The sequence below is a fragment of the Corythoichthys intestinalis genome, chromosome 3 (assembly GCF_030265065.1).
Source record: "Corythoichthys intestinalis isolate RoL2023-P3 chromosome 3, ASM3026506v1, whole genome shotgun sequence".
Classification (NCBI taxonomy): Eukaryota; Metazoa; Chordata; class Actinopteri; order Syngnathiformes; family Syngnathidae; genus Corythoichthys; species Corythoichthys intestinalis.
In genome coordinates this window covers 52,430,997-52,456,334 of record NC_080397.1, presented here as the reverse complement: position 1 = coordinate 52,456,334, position 25,338 = coordinate 52,430,997, and the positions used below count along the sequence as shown (strand labels likewise).

The following is a 25,338-nucleotide window of genomic DNA, read 5'->3' as shown; positions in this document are numbered from 1 at the left end:
ACAGTGCTCTGCTGGAATTTTAGACCATTCTTCTTTGGACAACTGCTACATGTCTCTGAGATTTGAAGGGTGCCTTCTCCAAACTGCAATATTCAGATCTCTCCACTGGTGTTCTATGGAATTCAGGTCTGGACTCATTGCTGGCCACTTTAGAAGTCTCCAGTGCTTGTTCTCAAACCATTTTCCAGTGCTTTTTGAAGTGAATTTTGGGTCATTTTCCTGCTGGAAGACCCATGACCTCTGAGGGAGACCCAGCTTTCTCAAACTGGGCCCTACGTTATGCTGCAAAATTTTTTGGTAGTCTTCAGACTTCATAATGCCATGCTCACGGTCAAGCAGTCAAGTGTCAGAGGCAGCAAAGCACCCCCAAAACATCAGGGAACCTCCGCCATGTTTGACTGTGGGGACCGTGTTCTTTTCTTTGAAGGCCTCGTTTTTTTTTGTCCCGTAAACTCTATGTTGATGCCTTTTCCCAAAAATCTCCACTTTATTCTCATCTGACCAGAGAGCATTTTTCCAAAACGTTTTGGCTTTCTCAGGTAAGTTTTGGCAAACAGCCTGGCTTTTTTATGTCTCTGGGTCAGAAGTGGGGTCTTCCTAGATATCCTACCATAAAGTCCCTTTTCATTCAGACGCCGACGGATAGTCCGGGTTGACACTGTTGTACCCTCGGAATACAGGACAGCCTGAACTTGTTTGGATATTAGTCGAGGTTCTTTATCCACAATCTTTGGTTGAAATCTCTCGTCAATTTTTCTTTTCCGTCCACATCTAGGGAGGTTAGCCACAGTACCATGGGCTTTACACTTATTGATGACACTCCACACAGTAGACACAGGAATACTCAGGTCTTTGGAGATGGACTTTTAGCCTTGAGATTGCCCATGCTTCCTCAAAATTAGGCTTCTCAAGTCCTCAGACAGTTCTTTGGTCTTATTTCTTTTCTCCAAGCTCAATGTGGTACACACAAGGACAGAAGACAGAGTTTGAGTCAACTTTAATCCATTTTAATTGGCTGCAAGTGTGATTTAGTTATTGCTACCACCTGTTATGTACCACAGGTAAGTAACAGGTGCTGTTGATTACACAAATTAGAGAAGCATCACATGATTTTTCAAAGGGTGCCAATACGTTTGTCCGGTCCATTTTTGGAGTTTTGTGTAAAATGATAATGATTTAAAAAAATTGTCCCCATTCTCTTTTGTGTTTTTTCATTGCAAGCAATAAATGAAGATATTACTACCAAGCATTTGTAATTGCAATCATTTTCTGGGAGAAATTAAACATTACCTGACATAATTGCAGGGGTGCCAATGGGTGCCATGTGGCAAAATTTTTTTGCCTATGTTTTTGCCATGTGGCATTTTTTTTGCCATGCGGCAAAAATGATTTGCCATGTGGCATTTTTTTTTGCCATGTGGCAATTTTTTTTTGCCATATAGCATTTTTTTTTGCCATGTGGCAATTTATATTTTGCCATGCCATATTTTTTTGCCACATGGCAAATACCACTTTTGGTTCTCGCTGTCTCTCGTGGTACACACAAGGACAGAGGTTGAGTCAACTTTAATCCATTTTAACTGGCCGCACGTGTTATTAGTTATTGATACCACCTGTTAAGTGCCACAGGTAAGTAACAGGTGCTGTTGATTACATAAATTAGAGAAGGATCACATGATTTTTCAAAGGGTGCCAATACTTTTTGTCTGGTCCATTTTTGGAATTTTGTGTAAAATGATAATGATTTTTAAAAAATCCCCATTCTCTTTTGTGTTTTTTCATTGCAAGCAATAAAGGAAGATATCACTACCAAGCATTTGTAATTGCAATCGTTTTCTGGGAGAAATTAAGCATTATCTGACATAATTGCAGGGGTGCCAATACTTTTGGCCAGTACTGTATACTGTACTGTACATAATGTGTTGTTTTTCTTTTGTTTTCTTTAATTTTCTTTTACTTTCTATTTTTTTCAAAGACACGGGGTTTTTAGGTGTTGAATGGAGAACGTTGTACCGAGCCTATGGATGAAATGTTAGAACAGTAGAAGGCGCCAATGCGCCATTAATGGAGCTGCCATGGAGAGAAGGATCGAGTTACGGTTTTTCCGATTTTATGCCCAAAGCCTTGAACGCAACACATTGACACTTTTTGGCCGGCAGATGACGCAAAGGAGTTACTCCCTTGCCTTTCGTGTCCATATAAATATGAACCTATTAAGTCACTTCCTACGTCATAGTCAGTTTGTTGAGGAGTCACATCAAAGAGGAGCACGCCATGTGCACTGGTGCTCACAAGGGGGAGTTCTGAAGATTTGTGCCTCTTCTTAGTTTTTTTTTTCTCTTTTTTTTTCTTTTTAAATAAATACCTCGGTTAGCTGGACTGAATTTATTAACAACTCGACACACCTTATTGTACGTTTAACATTGAAAAGTTGCAGGCGGTTGGGACGCGTGGACTACCGCTTGAGGAAACGAGGCAGGATGTATCATGAAGAAACGGCTACTCTACATAAACCACGTTATGGAAGTAAGTAGTGCTTTTTAAATTTTGTGTATTTTATTTATGTATTCAAATCTTATTTAAAAACTTCGGTAAAGAAACTGTGTCAGCTGGTTTGATGAGCAGCAGGTGGTTGAGCAGCGTTTTCCTCCTCCTGCACTAGTAGGTGTGTCTGCTCCATAAAAATATACTCAATAGTAACAACATATGGGACGTTTATTTAAAAAAAAAAAAAAAAAAAAAGGACGACAGATGAGTTACTGTTGCTCCTTAATACACGTTGTGTAATTTTTGGACTAGATTTTGAGTTCCCTTTGATTCTCCCTTATTTATTCAGCAATCAGCATATCAGTTATTCCCACACATAAGGTCTTTTCTCATAGTTTAAATATCATACTAACTGCCCCACTGGAGTATAGTGATAGTCTCATATGGTCCAATAAAATCATCAGATCACAAGGCTTCGTTGTCTAGTCAGCTCTTGAGGTAGATCTCTTGTCAGGGTAAACATGAGGGCAAAGTGTAACTTGAAAGATAAGGCCAATCAATTGTGTCATCAGCACTGTGCTGGTTTGCATACACGTATGATGGGGAGTTGTGTCTGCAGGGAAACGGCACAAATGTTAGTTTTACACAAACGCTATCCAAATATTAACTTGGAGTGTTTTAATTTGCATATAGGCTTCGCAGCGTAATGCAAACTGAAAAATTAACTAAATGAAATCAAGTTATCCTGGGTCTTGCATTCAGTTCAACAAGCTGTATGTAGTAGGTTTGTTTTCCTCAATTCTCCTTGCACTGTTGGAGAGAAGGACACTGCAGCTGGGAAAAAAAACATGAGTCAACACCAAAGAGCCAATAACCAAAGTCCCATGATGATGTGCACACAAAGGCTGCAAACCTCATCCTGTGGGTTAAATATAACTGTACAAAAGTGCAGGAAGTCTTCATATTAGTCACCATGTCTTGTGTGTGGTAGCTTCACTTAGATATTCGGACCATGTGCAGTAGAGCTGTTCGATTTTGACTAACAAGAAAATCCCGATTATTTTCTCTCAAGCACGATTTTCCAATATCGTTTACGATACATGCATTGCCAACTACTGGACAGGAGTAAAAGAGCAGCCACTAAGTTGTTTATTTCCACCAAAAACACACGTGTAACGACCGATACATACAGATTTTGAATCGATACGATATGGCGATATCTCTCAGAATTCCCCCCCCCCCCTTTTTTTAATAAAAAAATAAAAACACCCCTAAGTGCAATATACATTTGCATTTGTCAATAAACCACAATTGTAAAAATACCACAACATCATACAATTTGATGGTGAAACTAGGGGTCTGACAAAATATGGAAATGGTGATATATCGTGATACTTTGTATCCCAAAAGGTTATCGATATGCTCCTGCCAAGAATCGCTATATCGTTTTAAAAAGGTGTCAATGTCTGAAAAAATAATTAACCAACAAGTTGCTACCAAAATCTTCCACCATAATAGTGTCTCAGTTAACTCTAAGGCTGCATTGACAGTGCTCGACGCCTAATCCGTTTAGACTGGGAACGTCTGATTTTAAGGGCATTTACAAGTTCCTGTTCTGTAACTCAAAATAAACAGGAAGTGACCCATTAAACTACCCAAAATCAACAGGAAGTAACTGAAAATCAACAGGTAAATGACCTTAAATGGCCCAAAATTACCTCATTGCCTGGCATTGGCTGCCATTAACGGCCATAGACGTTCAATTTGTTTATTCGCTGCCACCCTCCCTGTTGAAATGAATTGGACGTCTACTAGTGATAAACACATTCAAATTTACAGCAGAAGCTTATTTTTTCTGTTTATTAGTTGTTTGTAGAATATTCTAGAATTATTTTCCCACCAATGTATCGATAATCATTGTATCACCATATCGTCAGATCATCGTTATCGTTAGCTTTGTATCACATATCGTATCGTGAGGTACCAAGAGGTTCCCAATCCTTTCCGTTCTTTTCACACACGTATTTTTGTCGTGGTGAAATACCACCATTATAAAAATGGCCATCAAGATTTATTTATTTATCTATTTTTTTTAAATGATCAAGTATTTTGGGGTCAAATTAAAACGTTTTTATTGACAACAGCTTTGCAGCATGACAGCTGTAATGTATTTTCAATGAATCATGATATTTCTTTGGGAGTTTGTTGACCATCACTTGGACCGATTGTGGATATTAATTGAATGAGAATATCAGTGTGTTCCTTTTGGCACATATACATACACCTAGGCAGGTGCCAGTATAAGGCATGTGCCGATTACTGGTTTCAAGGTATACTGTGGTAAGAAAACGTCAAGGTTTCAAAATCGCAAAAATTTTCCATCATACTGTCCCTAAGGTATTAGCTATTTTTTATGTCCCAAAAATGCATGGAGAAATCCCTTGCTCAACCCTCATCCACCTGTTGTCGCCCAGTGAGTCAGCTGTGCTACACGATGGCTGGAGGAGGTGAAACTCTTGAACTTTTCCCCCCCCATCGAAGAAAACAAAATCGCTGGTATGGGAATACTTCGCCTGCATAAATTACAGATGGCCGCGGCTTTGAGGAGGAGGGCCAACCAACGTGTAAATCCTGTTTGCGAAGGGTGGCTGCATACCTCCAATATGATTTCGCATTTATAAAAAATTAAAGGTTAGTAAACACTGACATTAACGTTTCCCACCAGCTACGAGAGTTAAACTCCAATGTGTTTAGTATGTCTAGCGGTGGTAAAACATGGTGTTTATTTTCTAAGAACTGTCTGTGTTGAGAAAGAGTGTCTATAATGTTAACATGATACGAGTCATACACATGTGCTTTATATGGAAAATAATTCAATTATTTTTGTTCTGATGGTGGTAATGTTGAGCTGTGACTGTGGGTTTAGGCTCACTCTCAAGGACTGCATTTATTCTAATTAAGAATATTTTTGGTATTTTTCTATATTTAATTTATTTAACCATGATATTTTGGCTTAAGGTTATCATACCGTCAGAATATCATACCGGCACATGCCAGTATGATATTCTGACGGTATGGTAACCTTAAGCCAAAATATCACGGTTTCACTGTATTGCAACTGCAGCTCTGAAATGTGTTACTTTGAGATATCTGGTTTAAAGAAAAATATTCCATTGACCAGGATTTTCATTTTTCAAAACATCTTAGCAAATTGGAACATAAGTATAATGTTAAGTAAAAAAAAAAATCTAAATAAAATTAAAATAAATGCAGTCCTTTATGTGAGCCTAAACCTATAGCCACAGCTCAACATTACCATGTCAGAAAAAAAATAATTGAATTATTTTCCGTAAAAAGAATGTGTGTACAACTCGTATCATGTTTACATTATACACACACTCTTTCTCAACTCATTTGCCACACCATGTTTTACCACCGCTAGACACACTAAACACGCTGGAGTTAACTCTCGTAGCTGGTGGGAAACATTTATGACAGTGTTTACTAACCTTTCGTTTAATATAAATGCGAAATCATATATATATATGAGTTATTGCCTCCTCGGCAGCCACCGTCCCCAAACATGTTTTACATGTTGATTGGCCCTCCTCCTCTAAGCCGCGGCCGTCTGTAACTTTTCTGTAGCCGAAGTAGTCCCGAACCAGCGATTTGTTTTTCTTTGATGGAGTTTCACCTCCTCCAGCCATCGTGTAGCACAACTGACTTTTTGACACTGAGCAACAACAGGTGGGGGAGGGTTGAGCCTTGCAGCTGCGGTTTTGAAACTTTGAGGTTTTCATACCACCGTATACATTTAAACCGTAATCGGCGCATGTCTCCATACAGCAGCACCTTTCTAGAGAGTGCCACTTAATCCCTTATGTTTGATTGGTCATGTCTTTAGTTTTGCTGTCTGCCATGGACAGCTGGATGAATGGCCAGAGGGTCAGGAGCATTATCAACATGGAGCATGGAAGAGATGTGTATAGGAAAGAGAGTCAGTGTCTGAAAAATAAAATGAAGAGAATGCAAACTGGCATATAATATAGCATTGAAGTTGCATAGGGTTGCTCATTTTCTCTCAAACTTAGTTGGTTAGCACAAGTGGATAATGGACTGCACCTCTGAACCACTGGCCAAAGCAGGCTTCAAATCTTTTCTTATTTCCTGATAACCTCTTTATACGTTAGCTTGCATAATAATATTGTGATTAGATGCCATGCACACAACGTAAGGGTGTAACCGTACATGTATTTGTATTGAACCATTTCAGTACGTGGTGCTCTGTTCGGAACGGAGGCATACCGAACGAGTTTCTGACGTAATGTAACCCTTACTTTTCGAGGCTGTGAGTCGATCGGGTTACAGTTTCTTTGTGTAGATTATATTAACTCCGTCTTCTCTACTATAATGAGGACCGACACGGTAGGATAGTATAACCCAGAAACGTCAACGGCGCGACAACGTAGCCGCAGCAAGAAAGCAGTGAAACGCAGGCGTTAAAGTCAATCAGCCAATGCACACCAGTCGCAGTGCGGCCGCGTGTTAGACGCGTCCCAGAAGCGGCTCAACACGACGCACGCGAAAAGAACGGCAGAGTTTATTATTTGACGCGAGACGCGACCCTCCTGCGTCACTCCTACTACCGGTAGCTAGGATCGGGCAGACCGGAAGTCACTCGTGTAAAAATACGGTGGATCCGGTTGATTTTCAAACTAATATGCAATCGTAACCCCTTTTTTTGAGTCCATCAGATCTCTTGAGTGGTAGATCGGGGCACAGTTGACTTGTCTTTGTTGATTTACTGCTGTCTTCTCTGCTATAATAATAACCAACACGGCCCCGTGTTCAATACAAAACCCTCCTACCACAACAAAACAAGTAGGAACTAATATTCACATAGGAACTAAAGTTATACAACATAAAATATACAATATAAATGAATACTACATCACATTTGTAAAATATAAACACATTGGGATTACATTGTTTAACTTAAGACTAAGCTGTCAACTGGTTGAACCACTTTGTCTTGCAGAAGTGAGCACAGTGTCGGTGCATGACTATACATTGCTTGTGAAAATTTGGTGTCCTTTGCATTAGTCTCGTTCCTATACTAAGATTTTCAACTTAATATCGATACTCAAAAAATACGCGACACCTTTTTTGATACTACATAAATAAAAATGCCAAATTTAAGTTTTTTTTTTTTTTTTAAATGAACTATTTGTGCCATTGACAATGAAGAACGTCCAATCGTCTAGCATCCTATCATCCCTAAGCTGTGGACTGAAATGAGTTTGGTTCAAGTAGACAATAGAAACTGAATTTAAATATCCTGCAGGGTCACTTTCTTTTGATTTTGGGGCATTCCTAGGTCACTTCCTGTTGATTTTGGGTCACAAATCTGGCTGTGAGTGCTCAACTGTCAGTGAGTTAACAAGGAAAATGCGAAAATATCCTCTATTACTATCAAGAGTAGTACAAAATTCAAATTTCTCCCAGGACAACAAATTGCTGGTGGTCTGCGCTGCCGCAAAAACAAATAAATGAGTATCTATCCTTTTGTAATCAAAAATCATATCCAGATACAACTTTTCACTATCGATACTTTGATACTTTTTGATACCTTTGACAACCTTACTTTGCACTGACCTGTGAAAATTTGGTACAGCTGCACAATCTACTATTGAAATCCAATAACACATTCTGTCAATGGCGCGGGAAGTAGGGTGCTGAGGGTGCTGCAGCACACCCTGGTGTTGGGTGAAAAAATAGCTTTTGTGCATTCCTGTTTTAGTGTGTATGTGTTAAAAATAAATAAAACATTTAAACTAAAGTGTATTGAACATTTGGGATTAAACATTTGTTGTTGATAATAACACCACCTGACACCTTGCTTGTTACTGGGTCACGTTGAATAAGGCGCTATTGTAACAGAAAAGTAAACTGTTGACGGAGGAGGCGTTAACATTGCATAAAAATGAATTAGCAATTTTTTTCTTGACAAAAACAGTGAAATGTTCTAAAATTCAATGTGAGTTAAAAAATGAAGATGATTGTCCTTCGATGTCTTCAAATAGCTAAGACATTCTTGCATTATAGCCATATTATTGTTTCTGTTGAACTGCCACCGTGCAGAGCGCTGTTGGATATTCGTGTGCATTTTGTTTTTGTGTTGTGAAAAGCGGGAGTTAAATCGAGGCTTATTGGCCCTTTTAGTTTTCAAATGTGTTCTTGTATCATTGCGCAGTCTGGCTGTGGGGATTTGCATTATAATACATGGGAGCTTTTATTTCCAATACAAAAACTCCAACACACACTGTAGCTGAAATAGATCGCTGTCTTTGTAGCAGCCTAGTAGTAATAGTACGTAAACTAACTAGCATGCGTGTGTACTGCCATTGTGCATGCCTTCTATGGAGAACCCGCACGAACATAAAAAAATTGGACCGAAACAGCTGTTTTTTGATAGGAAAAACTAAAAAAGATCTCCAGCACCCCTTGCTGTGAGTGACTTCCAGAACCCCTGCATTTTGTGATCAATGTCAAAATGTTGCTTCACTATTCAAAAATTGGCTGCCATTGATGGCAATAAGACAGATTTTATTTGAACATTTATTCATTTGCTACCAAGCCCTCCCAGATCAAATCCATTGGACATCCAGGGATGCATCTGGGCCGCGCCCTTGCGCCATTTACGCATTTTGACAGCCACTGGCGCAACTTTGTAACTCCACTGCGCCAGCACCGGCGCAAGTCTATTACGATTGGCGCATATTGCTACATGATCTCCGCCACATATGACATACTTCTGTGAAAATAGCTAAAGAAATTAATTTAGTTAAACAGCAATTGAAAACTGTTCGTTTTCCTTCAGAGGTTTTAACTTTAGTCGTCTGCCATCTTGCCTTACCGATATCTAGCCTAGAGGTTAGATTGGGCTTAAAAAAAATCCAGCCCGACCCAACACGGCCCACTGGTATTGAAGCCCGACCCGGCCCGAGCCCGATCAATTAACTAGATTTGCAGGCCCTACCTAGCCCGAAAAACCCGATTTTTATTTTTTATTTGTTGGAGTGACGCAAAAAAAAAACGCAGCAGCAGCAATTTATTTTCATTTCTTCGAGTTGGCAGAAAACCGCAAATTTTCTTAATGTTTAAATAGTCTACATATTTTTATGATCATTATAAAAGCATTTACACAACAAAATAACGCCGGGAAAGTTTAATATTAAAAAAAAAAAGACATGCGGTTTTGCAGACACACAGAGGAGAAGATTCAAAAGAATCACATTTGTGTTGCCTTTGTGTGCATAAATAAAAGCGTCTTTCGTAACGAATTCTCAGTTGGCAGAAAAAAAATGCAAGTTTTCTCAATGTTTAAATAGTGTACATATTTTTATGATCATTATAAAAGCACTTACACAACGAAATAACGCTGGGAAAGTTTAATATATATATAAAAAAAAAAAACATGCAGTTTTGCAGACACACAGTGGAGAAGATTCAAAAGGATCACATTTCTGTTGCCTTTGTGTGCATAAATAAAAGTGTCTTTCGTAACGAATCGTAAGTGCCACAGGGGGAGGAGATGAAGAAAAAGCGGGCGGCGCTTCTGGATGCACAAGCAAATGCACTATACAGAGTGCCTGCTCTCGGTTTTATCCCATTTTTAAAAAATACAATTTATTAATTTATTAGTCCGGCGCGGCGGCCCGACCCAACCCGAACGTGAATTCGGGTCGGGTTCAGGCAAAAGATCTAACCTCTAATCTAGCCATAATCACCTTGCATTTGTTTCGGTGCGTTCCAATTAAATTAAAATTGAATTAAAATTGTTCGTTGATATATTAGAAAAATAGATTTTACTCAAATAATGGTTTTTCATTTGCAATTTAGAAATATCATGCTCGAATGAATGTATTTTGGTTTATTTCAATCAGTTTTGTATACTTCGGCAATGTAGTTAAATCGGGCCCCATCAATTTTAGAATTTGGCCCCCTTTTCAGACACAGGGGGGGCCAACTGGTCCCTTTTTTTAATTTCCCAGATGCATACCTGGACGTCTACGTGTGACAAACTAATGTGAATTCTCCGGGCAGCAGGATGAAAAGAGCCACATGACTGGACGTCTATGATCGTCAGTGGCACTGAAAGAAAGCCCCAACAATTTGGGGGAGATTGCTCAGCCCATATAAATAGGCTTTCACTCATTCAGAAATAAGAAGTGATTGGATTAGGCCGCTGCAAGATAAATTGTAAGGGAGGAGTCCTTGAACTGCAGGTAAAGTTCAAATCCCAGCAGAAGCCACTTGCCTCTCTGAGCCTCTGAGGCCACTGCGTGTGCCCAGTTTAAATCTCATGCACAGCCGTTCATTAGCTCATTGTAGGAAAATGATTCTCCAGGAGGTTCTAGAGTCTGTCTTCATCAGTCCGTGTGTGATTGTTCATATAAATTATTTTACCGGCGCATTCTCTTCATTAATTAATCAACCACTTCTGTTGATGTAAAACGTTTCTTGAAATTTATCACAGAAAATATTAGACTTGTCCAGATTACATATTTTTGCACCCGAGTCCCTTGATTTTGAGGATGCCGATACCAAGTACTGAAGGGAAGAGAAAAGTATCCTTTCCCATATTTTCAGTTTGACTGTTTGTATTACTCTAAAACACCCAATATAAAATAGATAGCATTTATATCATAGTTTAAGAAAAACAAGCAGAATATATTTGATATTATGAACTTGGAATGATTGGAAATTGCAGTGCCAAGACAATGGGCAGATAAGGGCATAACAGATACAGAATCCCAACGGGCGCGTTATGCAGCTGACGGAGCGAGATTGACGCTGACAAGCAGTTGATTGGCAAGACATCTACAAGTCCACGTCTGCACCACCAAATCCCGCAATCAGCTCTTCTGGACAGCCCCAAACAAATGGCGGGACATCCTGTTTTGCCACAATGAACGCCAGATGACAAGAAGGCTCCACGGCTGAGAATTTGAGCACTCTGCGCTGAGGCTGACAAAATCTCCAACTCTGATTGCCTTGGCAACAGTGACGCATGGACTCATCGGCCCAACCTGCAACGGAAAATTACCCTAAACAACATCAAACAAACCCTTCTCCCGGACCATAATCCGCCTCACCAAAGCCTTCAAAAGACTGAATTCTAGCGCGGCTTTTCTCGGGAATCTTTTGTGATATAGTGACTCTGGATCCAGTCATCCTCGCTTGGGTATCTTTGCTGCTTTGCCTTGCTGTATGATTGCTGTCGACTTTGTATAAACTGTCAACTTGTGTTGCTGGGCCTTTTTCCAGCTGTTAAAATTGAGTGGGTACAAGACTCAGTACAAGGTTAAAACTAAGATGATCGCATAGTTTGGCCTTTTGGCCGGGTTGTCGGGGTTCCGTCGCCCGGGTCATTGGAATTGCGCTAGCTTGGTTCCGGCAATCTGGCTGAAAGATAAGATTTCTTCAGTCCCTGCTGTCTTCCCACCTCCCCTATCTTCCCACGACAGCTAGCATAGCGTTTTCCTACCAGCAGTGTTTACTTCCTCTTCAGCTATTTCTAGATGTGTTTCGATGTTGCATATTACAAAACCTGTTTTTCGGTTTCTTTTGACAATATCATTGTACGAGTTCCAAACACTGGATTGAATTGGGGACATCCCTAAAAAATGTATGTGGTGGGTAGAGCTGGCAATCTTTGGGCACCAAACGATTCGATTACGATTACGATTCAGAGGCTCCGATTCGATTATAAAACGATTATTGATGCACCCCCCCTCCTTGTTTTTTTTTTTTTTATTTTTTTTTTTAATGTTTTGTACATTAGTTCCAAAATTGTTCAAAAATACTCTCAGGTAAACCAAACTACAATTTCAGTATCAAGTTAACATATAACAGTAAACAAATATACAAAAATAACAGTAAATAAAAAACTCCAGTCCCCATTCTGTATCAGCAGCTTTAAACTACATTCAATTAATTTAATGTTGTGAATCAAATTCAAATCAATTAAAGTTGTTAAAATTGCTCCCGTTATTCCATAATTTCCCTTTTGTCTACTTTCGACATGTAAAAGTTTTAAAACTATTTTAAAGATAGATTCAAGTCAATATTTTACCGATTTAGGAGTATTTTAGATAAAAAGTTAATTAGGTTTGCTTGGAAGGTTCGCTACAACAGCCTTGCAGGGAAGTGTACTGCTTTAAGATGGCGGCCGTTTACTAACGACCATATCTAGCTTTCTGTTGATGTGCTGCTAACGCTACAGAATCTATATTGCATCTAGTCCTATATAAAAAATATCTACTGTAACATTATGTGGATGTACTTTGTAGCAGCTTTTCGGCAGCAGTCAGGTATGTTGTTGTTTGTTATCTCGTGGCATGAGTTGAGCTAGAGCCGTGAGTTGAGCATTGGCATTACCCGAGGGGCCGGGTAATGAGAAGCATGATGTTTAGCTACGGTCGCTCCGTTCGTCATTGCGTCCTGAAGACCGCGCGGCGCGCTGAGTGTGTTGTACTTCCGCTTTACTTGGCATATTTCAATAATCGGAATTTGGATGTTTGTGAATCGTTCTCGAATCTTCCACGGCCGAATCGCGAATAATCTGAAGAATCGGAAATTTTGAACACCTCTAGTGGTGGGTACATTTTCTTACATGTTCGAATGTAAATCTTTAGTTAAGTGACATTCAGTTTTCCCTGTGCTTTTATTTACTGAAAAAGCACACAGGACTGGGCTGATGGCCAAAACAATGGCGCTGGTAGACACCCAAACATTTTAAATTGTCACTGGGGCATAGCCTAAGATTGTCAATTTGATCAAAAACTACAAATTACTTTAACGATTTTTTACAAGTTATATTTAATGTCCTTTATTTGCGTGTCATTATATGTTCAGTCAGTTGTGCTGTTTTTTAAGATAATAGGCAGTAACAGTACTGTAATTCATTTTTCAGCCATTCAGGATGATGAAAGACGGTCAGCGGAGGAGATGGATGAGAGGCGGCGGCAGAACATTGCCTATGAGTACCTGTGTCACCTAGAAGAGGCCAAACGGTAAGATGAAAACGGGTGCTGCAAGGTATTTTTTAAAGCCATCGGGTGTTAAGTATTCAGTGTTGGTTCTGACGCCTCACTGTAATGTTAGTTTTTCCAGTAATTAGTAGTATAAAGCATTTCTCATCAGAAAAAAAGTAATAATGTTGCGTTACATTGCCAATACAGGGCTTAAGGACCCTTGTTAAAATATTTTTGCAATTTTATGTATTTATTTTTTTGTCGTTCATTTTCGTTAAATATCATAAACATTCCAAAACAACATTGATGCAAGCCGGTTAAATACTAGACAAGCAAAGCTACAGGTATTTAAATGACGAAAGCTTGAATGAAGCTGCTTGGCCAGGTGAAGACTGAATTAGCATGCGAGACGATTATACGCTACTGCAGACACTCCTAATTGGAGTTGTGCTGACTTTGCAGAAAGGACTTCTCGTTTTACTTAAGATGTAATTTCTCAACTATCCCTGAGAGATTCAAAACAAATATTTTAAGTATAACAGAACATCACATTACATTATGAAGTAGGCCTAACAAATACATTTGTGCATAGGGCAGGTTTATTGGTAATTGGTGACCAGAAATCATTACCGTAATTTCCCGAATATAGTGCACTTTTTCCCCCCCAAAATCAACTTGTAAAACCGTGGTGCGCATTATAAACGGGTACATGGATGGAGACAGGAATATATATGTATTACATGTATATATAAACAGTTTTTTTTTTTTTTTATTGACACGGCCACGTTGTGTTGAAGAAATGTATGCGGCGACCCGTTGCCGACCATTACGGTATGTGACGTCACCATTTTGTTTCAGTAATACTTCACTCTAATCGGCTGAATGATTTCGTCTGTGTGAAATTCCGCTTTTTTCACTCTTCATAAAGGACAGAATTTAGTTTATTGAACTCATTTGAGTCAACGTTTATTGCAGCACCGCAACTCGGACCATAACAAACGTAAGCACACACTTCCTGTGTCCGTCAACTACATCTGTCCCTCAGGAAACTCAAACCCAAATAACAATAGTTCCTATTGTTACTGTCGTTTTGACAGCGATGAGCTCTCACAGATTTCCGACTTACGTTCTCACTTTCATTTTACCGTATCAATCCATGGAAGAAACATTTATTCATCATGATGAAACAAGCAAGTTATACAGCAGCCTTTAAAAGAAAAGTCACATCTGTTTTGTTTTCTCCTAGATTCTGGTAAATTGGAAAAGTTGTCAGATCATATTATTACCGTAAATATTGCCAGTTTATGGTAGGCCTGAACGATAATGGAAAAAACTATTGCTGCGATTTTTTGGGGGTTTGCGATATATTGCGATATCATATTGCGATATTAAAAAAAATTTAAAAAAATTTTTTTTAAAGAAGTTTTTACTAGATGACTTGAATTCTTTGGAAAGACTGGATGACTCATCATGACCACAGTGTACAGTATTCCATCGTTTTTCGCGGTTAATAGGGACCAGAATCCGCCGCGATAAGTGAAAAACCGCGAAGTAGCGCATACTCCGTCCATTTTTGTGGGTTAGGGTTAGCACTTAGCATCTAGCGCTGGAAAGAGATACATGTAAGACATGTTTTTTCTCACTTTTTTCCCCCAAAGTATGATTTAAAAAATATATATACAGTGGGGAGAATAAGTATTTGGTACACTGCCAATTGGTTTTCCCATTGGCAGTGTATCAAATACTTGTTCTCCCCACTGCGTATACATATACACAGTATATATATATATACAGTGGTACCTCTACATACGAATTTAATTCGTTCCAGGACCTTGTTTGTAAGTCGAAATGATCGTATGTCGAGCAGGATTTTCCCATAGGAATACATTATAATTCCATTAATTCGTTCCAAAGCCTAAAAACATACACTAAATTCTTAATAAATACTGCTGGCACTGTTACAAATGGCAATTAAACATAGAAAAACAAATAAGTTATAAATAAATAATTCAGAATAATATAATAATAAGAAGAATAATTAATAATTATTCCTGTAAATAATGTAACGAATCGGATTCTAATATGGCGGACACTTTTTACTGTCCCTGAACGCACCGCGAAGGTGACGTCTCAGTGAGATAGGTCGGTGCGGTAGAGATAATACTTTCGTTTTCTTGAGAGCGGTCAACTGCTTAAGACAATGGGCGTTTTGTGTTGGATAAGTTCTTAAATAAATGATAAAAACGTGACGAAGCTGGCGATTTCCTTGGCAATGTTACCACAATAATAATTGTCACCTTAACTTAGAAATAGTGGCGAACGGTGGTCGGAAGAGGACCATGGAGCTGTATTGTTGAGCCAGTTCAGGGACGCGCACCCCAAGCTCATATTTTTCTATAACTTGCATCTTCATTTCAAAGGTAAGCATCACTTTTTTCCTTGTTTCTCCAACTGTATCAACTTTTTTTGAAAACTGTGTTGATTTCTCACACAAGAAAATCCACCGTGCGTTCGTTTGCAGTGCTGTCATGTCGTCGTATTTCGAGCAACTCGTCGGATGTAGAAACAAATGGCGGCTCAAATTTTACGTCGGATGTCGAAAAGATCGTGTGTCGAAGTGATCGTATGTAGAGGTACCACTGTATATATATATATATAATACAGTGTGGAGAACAAGTATTTGATACACAGTCAATGGGAAAACCCATTGGCAGTGTATCAAATACTTGTTCTCCCATACAGTGGGGAGAACAAGTATTTGATACACTGCCCATGGCACTGCCCATGGGATGGGTTTTCCCATGGGCAGTGTATCAACTACTTGTTCTCCCCACTGTACATGTTAATAAATGCTTTATAAATACTTCAAATGTAATAATTATGATCAGTTTTAAACATAACTGTCCCACTGAATCATTTTTAAACAAGAATAAAGTACTGTAGTAGAAAATGCTTGGCTTTATTAAATGCTTTTGTTTCCCTAACATGGCTGTAACTCTTGGAGTGACATGTAGAAATTACAAACTCCTCATAATCACTTCTGGCGTTTATTTTATGTCTCGAACGTCTCCACATTCTTCCCCCACAGACACACACATTCATTCCAGCCCGCGCTTCTTTGCAGAAACTGTTTAACAAGTTAAACGACGATTGACAGATTGCTGCCCGGCTTCTTTGACCAGATCAAAGCCATCGTTAACTTTAATAAGCAAGTGCCGCAGTGACAGAGCTGGGAAAGGGGGTGAGAGAGGCTGTGCGAGCGAATGAAGCAGATCAGAGGTTTGTGGATTGGAAAAGAAAAAAAAAACAATCGCACGTCCTTGCAATGGGACTATCGCGCATGCGCACAACGCGACGGCGATGTTTAAACGATATATCGTTCAGGCTTAGTTTATGGTAATGTTTTGAACTACCAATGTGCTATGCTTGTGCTGTGTTTCGCCAGTCAGTAAAATGACATTTCTGTATCTCTACACGAGCTCTGTTTGCTAAAATTAGGGTGCGCGTTATAAATGGGTAATGGTAAATGGTGTTATACTTATATATCGCTTTTCACAATAATTTTCCCTAGATTTTGCAAGTAAATTTGGGGTGCGCATTATACACGGGTGCGCCTTATATTCGGGAAATTACGGTACACAAATAAGCAATAAATGCATGCAGAAAAAAAAAGTTTCTAGCTTTTCCAATGTGATGATTAATACTTATTTGGTGTCATGGAACACTAAAGATATCCAGCCCACGAGGACTTATAAGACACAAAATATAATAGTTTAAAATGTATTCACCTATTTTGTGTCATGCATCGAGGTGCCCAGCCCCCTTGAGTATATACAATTTATAAACAAACAACTGGCAGACGTTAATGTCCAAACAGAGCGTGCTCTTGCATTGCAGCCAAGCACTCAAAAAATAAATAAAAAAATAAAATTGAGCAAAACAAAATAGCCAATGTATGAACCGATACTGGAGCCGTTCTTCATCTGACATGGCATGCAAAATTCAGTTACCTTAGATTGGGCACACACACACTGGTCAGGGTCAGTGTCACGGCTCAGGAACAAAATTGTCTCTTATCAAAATATAATTTGTTCGCGTGTGTCTATACATGCAATATACAGTATATGCTTTCAGTTACTTATTCTAACAACACGACAAGGAAAAGGTTTGTCTTTGTCGTGACACGTGCCTGAAGACAAACCACTTCCGCTCAAGTCTTTACCTGCCCAAAAGTTTCGATTCTTGACATTTATCATAGTACAGTGTACACTGCAGACATCCATTTTTCATCTGCCAGTCTTACAGTTTAACTTGCACTTGAATTTAGCCGCTATTATTTGCAATGTCATAAAATATTCTGGTTTGACCAAGCGGAAAAACCCTGATTACTTATATTATGAAGGCATCAATTTTGTTATTAGTGTTGTTGATAAATTTTGTGGAAGTCTTGCTTTGCTGTCCCGAGGGCCCCCCGACACAAACAGCTGCTTCCTTCAAGCTCAACAGTTTCATTCTAACTTCCTGTGCTACTCCCCTAACTAGTCTTGTTATTTGTGAAAATAAAGCATTGTTTCTCTACTCAGGAAACGGCGTCAAATTGGATTAGGATTAGGATTTCTAATGAAGCCGCAAGAGCAAGGGATTAGGTTTTATGCTTTGGGGTCAGCAGTCGGTGTTCTTTGAACAAGGATTGAATCCACTCATGTCCAATTCTGTGTCTATTTCCTATGAAAAGAGCATTGCAAAAAACAGAACGTGTGCCATTCGTTTTCTATTTATTCTATTTATTTCTATTTATAGAAATCCACACCCTTATTGCACGGTTAAAATATAAAATGTTCATACAGGATTTGTGCAGGTCATTAAGAAGCATTAAAATTCATTAAATGGATTTTGTCAAAATTCACCTTTTTTTACATATTGTCGTGATAAGAAAACGTACGATCATCACAGGATATGAGAGCCAATCAGTTACCCGATAATATTGGCCAATAAACGCATTTAAAAATTTTATCGGATAATATCCACATTAATTTTTCATTTTTGGTTTGGAGCGAATATGCATATTGCCTTCAAAGTGAATGTAGAAGCCTTCTGCTTTTGTACAAGGGCTGGTCACAGTTTAGCACAGCAGTTATGCTTATTGACCATTAGATGGCTCCAGAGACTGAGGCTTGGAATTTATTATGTGAGAAGACCATTTGAATTCATGGTGCAAAAATTAAATGACGAATAAATGACAGATAAAAAATGAATTTTAAGCTCATTACATACCTCATTCACTGTACTATAGCTCAGTGTGCCTTTGTTATTTGGAGCCAGAAGCAATGTGTGAACCATATGTGATATGGCAGTGCCTTATTGGCACTTGATCCAAAAAAACTGATGTTTGCACTTTAGTGATTTCAACAACAAATATGGTGGTGCAGTATTGGCACTTTTTCCCCATAACTTCAGTTGAAGTTGTTCTTATTTTTCAAAGAATGCCCTTTGGAAAACCTTGAAGTTGTTATATTTACCATTATTAAAGTATTCAGTGGGGCACCACAATAAAATTATCCATAATATGTTAAGTCCACGGCTGCATATATCTGTATCTGCTTGATATCGGTATTGGATTTTTGGAGGACGATATAAGTCATTCACTCACAATTTGTGTGTGTGAAACTATCAGCAGTCGGGCATGGGCATTAAATTAGTTCAATGTAGCATTAAAAGCATTAAATGATATTTGCTGATACTTGTGTAAACCCAGTCATTTGTCAGAAAATGGGCTGTATATCCACCAAACAGTCCAACAAAAATAGGGATTTGTGTAGGGCTGCAGCCATCGATTAATTAGTTAGTTTGAATAATTGAGTAATCGGATAAGGAATTGGAAAAATTAAAATACCTGAGCTCAGCCTCAAACAGTATAAAAAAGTAAATAAATGAGGATCTGTGTTCAACAAAAGAACAATTGGATAACTTGCATAGCAAACGTCCGCTAGCTTAAATGCTATAAAATGGTTCAGACACATATTCCCACAAAAAACAGCTAAATATACCTATAAACTAAAATACGAATGCATTAAAAAAAACATTAGCTCAAACAAAAGCTAATGTTGGTCTTAACACGGAGCAGCTGGATTCACCCATGTAAAATGAGGCAGACAAGAAGGCAGTGTATCCACCTAAATCAATAAAACTAAATGCAAACACTTTCAAAATAAACCATTACAACGCCACTTTAATTAAACGAATACTCGAAGCAGCAAAATTTAATTCAAATCTTTTTTTCTAATCGATTACCCGAGTTTATTGATTGATCGTTGCAGCACTAGATGTGTTTGTTTTTTAATTCCATCTGCTAAAGAAAGGTAAGAAAATAATTTGTCCTTTCTTCCCTTTGCCAGTTCCATGAATTCTACCTTTTCAATGGAACCGTTGCACGACTGTGCTACAGTATATTCTTACTTGAGATGTTATTATCCTGTATCCTATTTTGTCATTTAGTATTTAGTTTATCTCTTTGCCAGCGATGTAAAACGATTAAATTTTCTTCTTCGAGATGACTGTACAATTCGCCCGTGTATCCACTTGTTACCAATAGCGTACCAGACATAACATGTCACGTTTGCTCATTAATATTCATGACGTCAACAACTGTTGCTAGAGGGGTCAAACTCGCGTTTTTCCCTTATGCTACATGCATGTAAATAGCAGACGAATGAGATGTTTACTGAGATAAACCCCGCCCAATTCTGTCCGAAAATCATGTTGCTGGTGCCAAATTCACTGGTAGAGATGAGGAAGAACATACAAATGTTCAGTTAAAAGATGGCTTGAGTGTCGAGGGCTGAAAAAGACTCGGAAAAAGAGACGACCAGAACCAGAGGTATTTTTTGTTATCGACATCTTTTTCTTGTGTGCATTGCCTTGGGCCACTTACGATGACATTCTCCTGTTTCAACAAGCTATCCTTTACCAGTATATCCCCTGTCTTTCCTATATATTATATCCTATGCTTATATATTATATCTTCTGGTCGTCTTACGTCTCTGACTGTTCTTTGGGGTAATTTATATTGCTATTTTTGTGTAGCGATCACAAATGCTACTCAGTGACAGCCAACGCAATTTTTTTATTAATAGCAGATCTTAATTATTTTAATTTATTTAATCTTTCCCCTCACTAAGGTTGTTTCTTTACAACAGAAAAGGTAAAGTTGTTAAATCTAGAGGCTACCTGTAGGCATGAACGGGCTTACTACAAAAAGACCAAGGGCAAACATGGCTAATTTATGTAAACATCCAACAGAAGCATCACGGCAAAACGCCACGCTAAAAAATAAATAAAAATATCAAAATGGCTTACCTTTTTGGGCAAGCAATGTGTCGGGATTGTCGATCTGTTGGACCATGGCCCCCAACAAAATGTTTACTGCATATGAAGGTCAATGGCTTCACCTTGCTGCCGTTAAACTGGTATTTTGGACGTCCTGACAAGTTGATCCATTGTTCACATTATTTCCTTCTGAGTTTTTGGCTTTGGAAAACATCCTTCATCTGTGGACGATCATAATGTCTAGAGTCGTTTCTACAAGTTCCTTAGCAGCATTGTTTACGCCGCAGGTTCTTTTTGAAAGATTACCAGCAGAAAACAAGTAGTACTAGCATTGGTTATATGCGAGCGCGCTTCAATGTTGACCCCCTTCCGGTTTACGATGGTGACGTCACGCAGCCTTATGGTCTAAAAATAGCATTCGTGCGGTACGCTATTAAAGAGGCTCAAATTTTATACAAATGTAAACGTGTTAAAACAAAACAAAAATAACTAGCCCTGCGAGCAGGACTCAACGGGCCCTCGGGGAACGTATCGATTTATCCAATTTCTTTTCGGTGATTTTTTTTGGGGTGCTAAATATATTTGGCTTACTCTTCGATGTAATGTCAAAAAAGCAAGAAAATAATACATTATATATGTATGCAAAATGTCTGTTAAATATGTTTATTATGCTTTTCAAATATTTCCGGTGTATTTCCTGTTACCACGCGTAAACATATCTATTTGGATTTAAGTTTTTGGAATCCAATTGGATCATTCAATGCTTCGTTACCGATTCCTCCAATTTCTTTTCAGTGTTTTTTTTTAATATGGTAAGACCTTCAAATTGGCCATTTCATTTGCCATGAAAAAATAATGACAACCACCTAATAATAATAATAATAACTAAATTGGCCATTTTCATTTGCTATGAAGAAGCCCTAACCCTAAACCCTAACCCTGAACACCAAAAAGCGGCCAACTTTAGTACCCTGCACAGGTCAGGCCCATGAATGAAAACTCACCATTTTGATATGTACAAATTTTGTTGAGTTTTTTTAAGCGTGTTCAGAACATCAAATTGGCCATTTTCATTTGCCCTGAAGAAACCCTAACCCCCAAATAAGCCCGACTTTGGTACTCCGCCCAGGTCAGGCCCGTGAAAGAAAACTCACCATTTTGATAACTTAACATCTCGTATGTCTCATGAAGAGTCTCAAACTAACTGCCTTGGCGCAATGGTCTCAAACGTGCACCCTGGTTTTCGACAAAAATGGCTTGTTTTTCAACATTCAATCCAAAATACCCGATTTCCTGTTGGGTTTGTAATATGGGTGCAAGAGACTTTTTGAAGCATTTTTGCACAAGGTATCATCTCCGCAAATTTCATCGCTCTACGTTTGAAAAACCTAAATGAAGAGGCCTTTTTTTTAAATTTCCAGGGGGCGCCACTGAGGCATTCTTTGACATTTTTTCACAATTTTGCCAAATTATCGAAATTTTCGCGAAGCCGCATGTTTGTGCAAATTTTGGTGAGTTTTTGAGCATGTTAAGACCTCCGAATTGGCCATTTTCATTTGCCATGAAAAAAGAATAATCATAATCCTTTGCAGAACAATAGGGCCTTCGCACCAGTTGGTGCTCGGGCCCTAATAATAAAGACAAGCTTACAAGACAAGCATATTGTATTTTACTATGTCTAGTACAGTAACTTGTGTGATATTTTTGTTTTGTGTCCTGTAAGTTTTTTTTTTTCTCCTAAATGTAATATATGTGCATTTTTCACTACACTGCATTAGAGTACTAAGTAACAAATGGGTTTTTCCCTAAAGAGCAAAACGATTGTTTATAGCATGTTTTCCTTTGAAACAGAACCTCTTTTGGACAGTCTCTTAGTCTCCAACCACCAGTCTTCAGCCACAAACGTGTCAAATTTCATTCATAAATACTAAACTAACTCATGACAAAAAATGCAGTATAATCAAGTATGGTTGTGCGGATGACGGTATAAGGTTTGTGGCACAATGTTGCTTGGTTCCCCCTGGTTGGACAGTGACAATGACAGGAAGGTCTGCTCCGATAGCTCAGATAACTATAAACATGAAACTAGTCTGTCCTCCTCCAACATTGTTCTAAATACAGGAAATGAAGTTTCACAAGCAGGATGTCCCTTTTTGAGTGTGTTCCCGCCAAATGCTTTCCCTCCAGAAATTTCGGTATGTGCAAGAGATGCTGTGATGCCTTTCTGAAAAGAGATCAAATGGAACTGTGCCATAAAACTGTGAAAGGCGGCTGATTGAAACATTCAAAATCAATATTTATAGGTGAGATTCTCTTGCATGCAGCAGTCATCTCAATCAGGCTATATGACTGGTGTCCACCCTTTGGTTATAAAGCATGCAATGATGTTGACAAAATACAGTGTTGTAAAAAAAAAAAAAAAATTAGGACGCCCTATGGAACATAATTCATATGGACATTTGATATCAATTTTTACAATCTTGAGAGATTCAAGTAATAGAACTAAACAATTAAAACTGAAGAAAAGATACTTTATAACTTTCTGTAAAATGTAATTTTGATTAAATGCAATTTCTGTTGAGGAATAAATTAAGCCCCCCCCCCCCCCCCCCCAACATTCAATCCCACTTAAAATGGCTAAAATCACACACAAGTGTATCACATAAGGTGCACATGATTAGAGCATCATTACCCAGTGTTTTGAAGGAGGCTTGCCTAATTTAAACCTCACATTTAGTTTGGTGTGCCCCTGACTGTTGAAGTGAGAGAGAACACCAAGGAGCTGTCTGAGGCCTTCAGAAAGATTGTAGACGTTTGAGCCTGGTAAGGGATTTTAAAAGATCTCAAAACAATATAAAGTCAGCCATTCCACTGTCCTGTTAATAGTCTACAAGTGAAGGACATTCAAAACAACTTGCAACATGCCCAGTTCTGTCTGTCCAAGCAAGTTCACCCGAGAGCAGACAGCAAGATGCTTAAAGAAGTCTCCAAAAACCCTAAACTGTCATCATGGGACCTACAACAGTCGCTTGCTACTGTTGATGTGAAAGTGCATGCTTCTACAATCAGAAAGAGACTTCACAAGGTTAACCTTCAGGGGAGGTGTGCAAGGAGGGAAAACTTTGCTCTCCAAGAAGAACACGAAGGCCAGACTGAAGTTTGCCAGAGTGAATGTAGACGAAGACCAGGACTTCTGGAATAATATTCTTTGGACCGATGAATCTAAAATCTAATTATTTGGACACCAGAACAAAGGGCATGTTTGGTGTAAACCAATAGCATTACAGGAAAAGAACCTCATACCAACTGGTGGAAGTGTCATGCTTTGGGGATGCTTTGCTACAGCCAGGACCTGGCCAGCTCACCATCATAGAATCCACCATGAATTCTATCGTGTATCGGAGTGTGCTTGAGGAACATGTGAGATCATCTGTGAAAAAATTCAAGCTGAAGCGAAACTGGACCCTGCAACATGACAATGACCCAAAACATACCAGTAAATCCACCAAGGACTGACTGAAAAGGAAGAAATTTAAAAGTCCTGGAATGGCAGAGTCAAAGCCTAGATCTTGATCCAATTGAGATGCTGTGGGGTGACTTGAAACGGGCTGTACATGCAAGAAACCCCTCAAACATCTCACAGCAGAAGTATTCTGCGTTGAGGAGTGAGGCAAACTTTCTTCAGACCGATGTCAAAGAGTGGTAGATGGCTACAAAAAGCGTCTTACTGAAGTTACAGTGCCTTGCAAAAGTATTCGGCCTCCTTGAATCTTGCAACCTTTCGCCACATTTTAGGCTTCAAACATAAAGATATGAAATTTAATTTTTTTTGTCAAGAATCAACAACAAGTGGGACACAATCGTGAAGTGGAACAACATTTATTGGATAATTCAAACTTTTTTAACAAATAAAAAACTCAAAAGTGGGGCGTGCAATATTATTTGGCCCCTTTGCTTTCAGTGCAGCAAACTCACTCCAGAAGTTCAGTGAGGATCTCTGAATGATCCAATGTTGTCCTAAATGACCGATGATGATAAATAGAATCCAAATGTGTGTAATCAAGTCTCCGTATAAATGCACCTGCTCTGTGATAGTCTCAGGGTTCTGTTTAAAGTGCAGAGAGCATTATGAAAACCAAGGAACACACCAGGCAGGTCCGAGATACTGTTGTGGAGAAGTTTAAAGCCGGATTTGGATACAAAAAGATTTCCCAAGCTTTAAACATCTCAAGGAGCACTGTGCAAGCCATCATATTGAAATGGAAGGAGCATCAGACCACTGCAAATCTACCAAGACCCGGCCGTCCTTCCAAACTTTCTTCTCAAACAAGGAGAAAACTGATCATAGATGCAGCCAAGAGGCCCATGATCACTCTGGATGAACTGCAGAGATCTACAGCTGAGGCGGGAGAGTCTGTCCATAGGACAACAATCAGTCGAACACTGCACAAATCTGGCCTTTATGGAAGAGTGGCAAGAAGAAAGC

At 38.8% G+C, this 25,338-nt stretch overlaps 1 protein-coding gene across 1 annotated transcript in view; it reads left to right on the top strand.

Annotated features, from left to right (window-relative positions):
- The first annotated feature begins 2,226 nt into the window (after nt 1–2,226).
- Nucleotides 2,227–25,338, top strand: part of iqgap2 (IQ motif containing GTPase activating protein 2) — a 91,095-nt gene continuing 67,983 nt past the window's right edge. The window contains exons 1-2 of the mRNA XM_057832482.1: nt 2,227–2,526; nt 13,466–13,565. Coding sequence (XP_057688465.1) covers nt 2,481–2,526; nt 13,466–13,565 — 146 coding nt within the window. The 5' untranslated portion in view covers nt 2,227–2,480. The remainder of the gene's footprint in view (nt 2,527–13,465; nt 13,566–25,338) is intronic.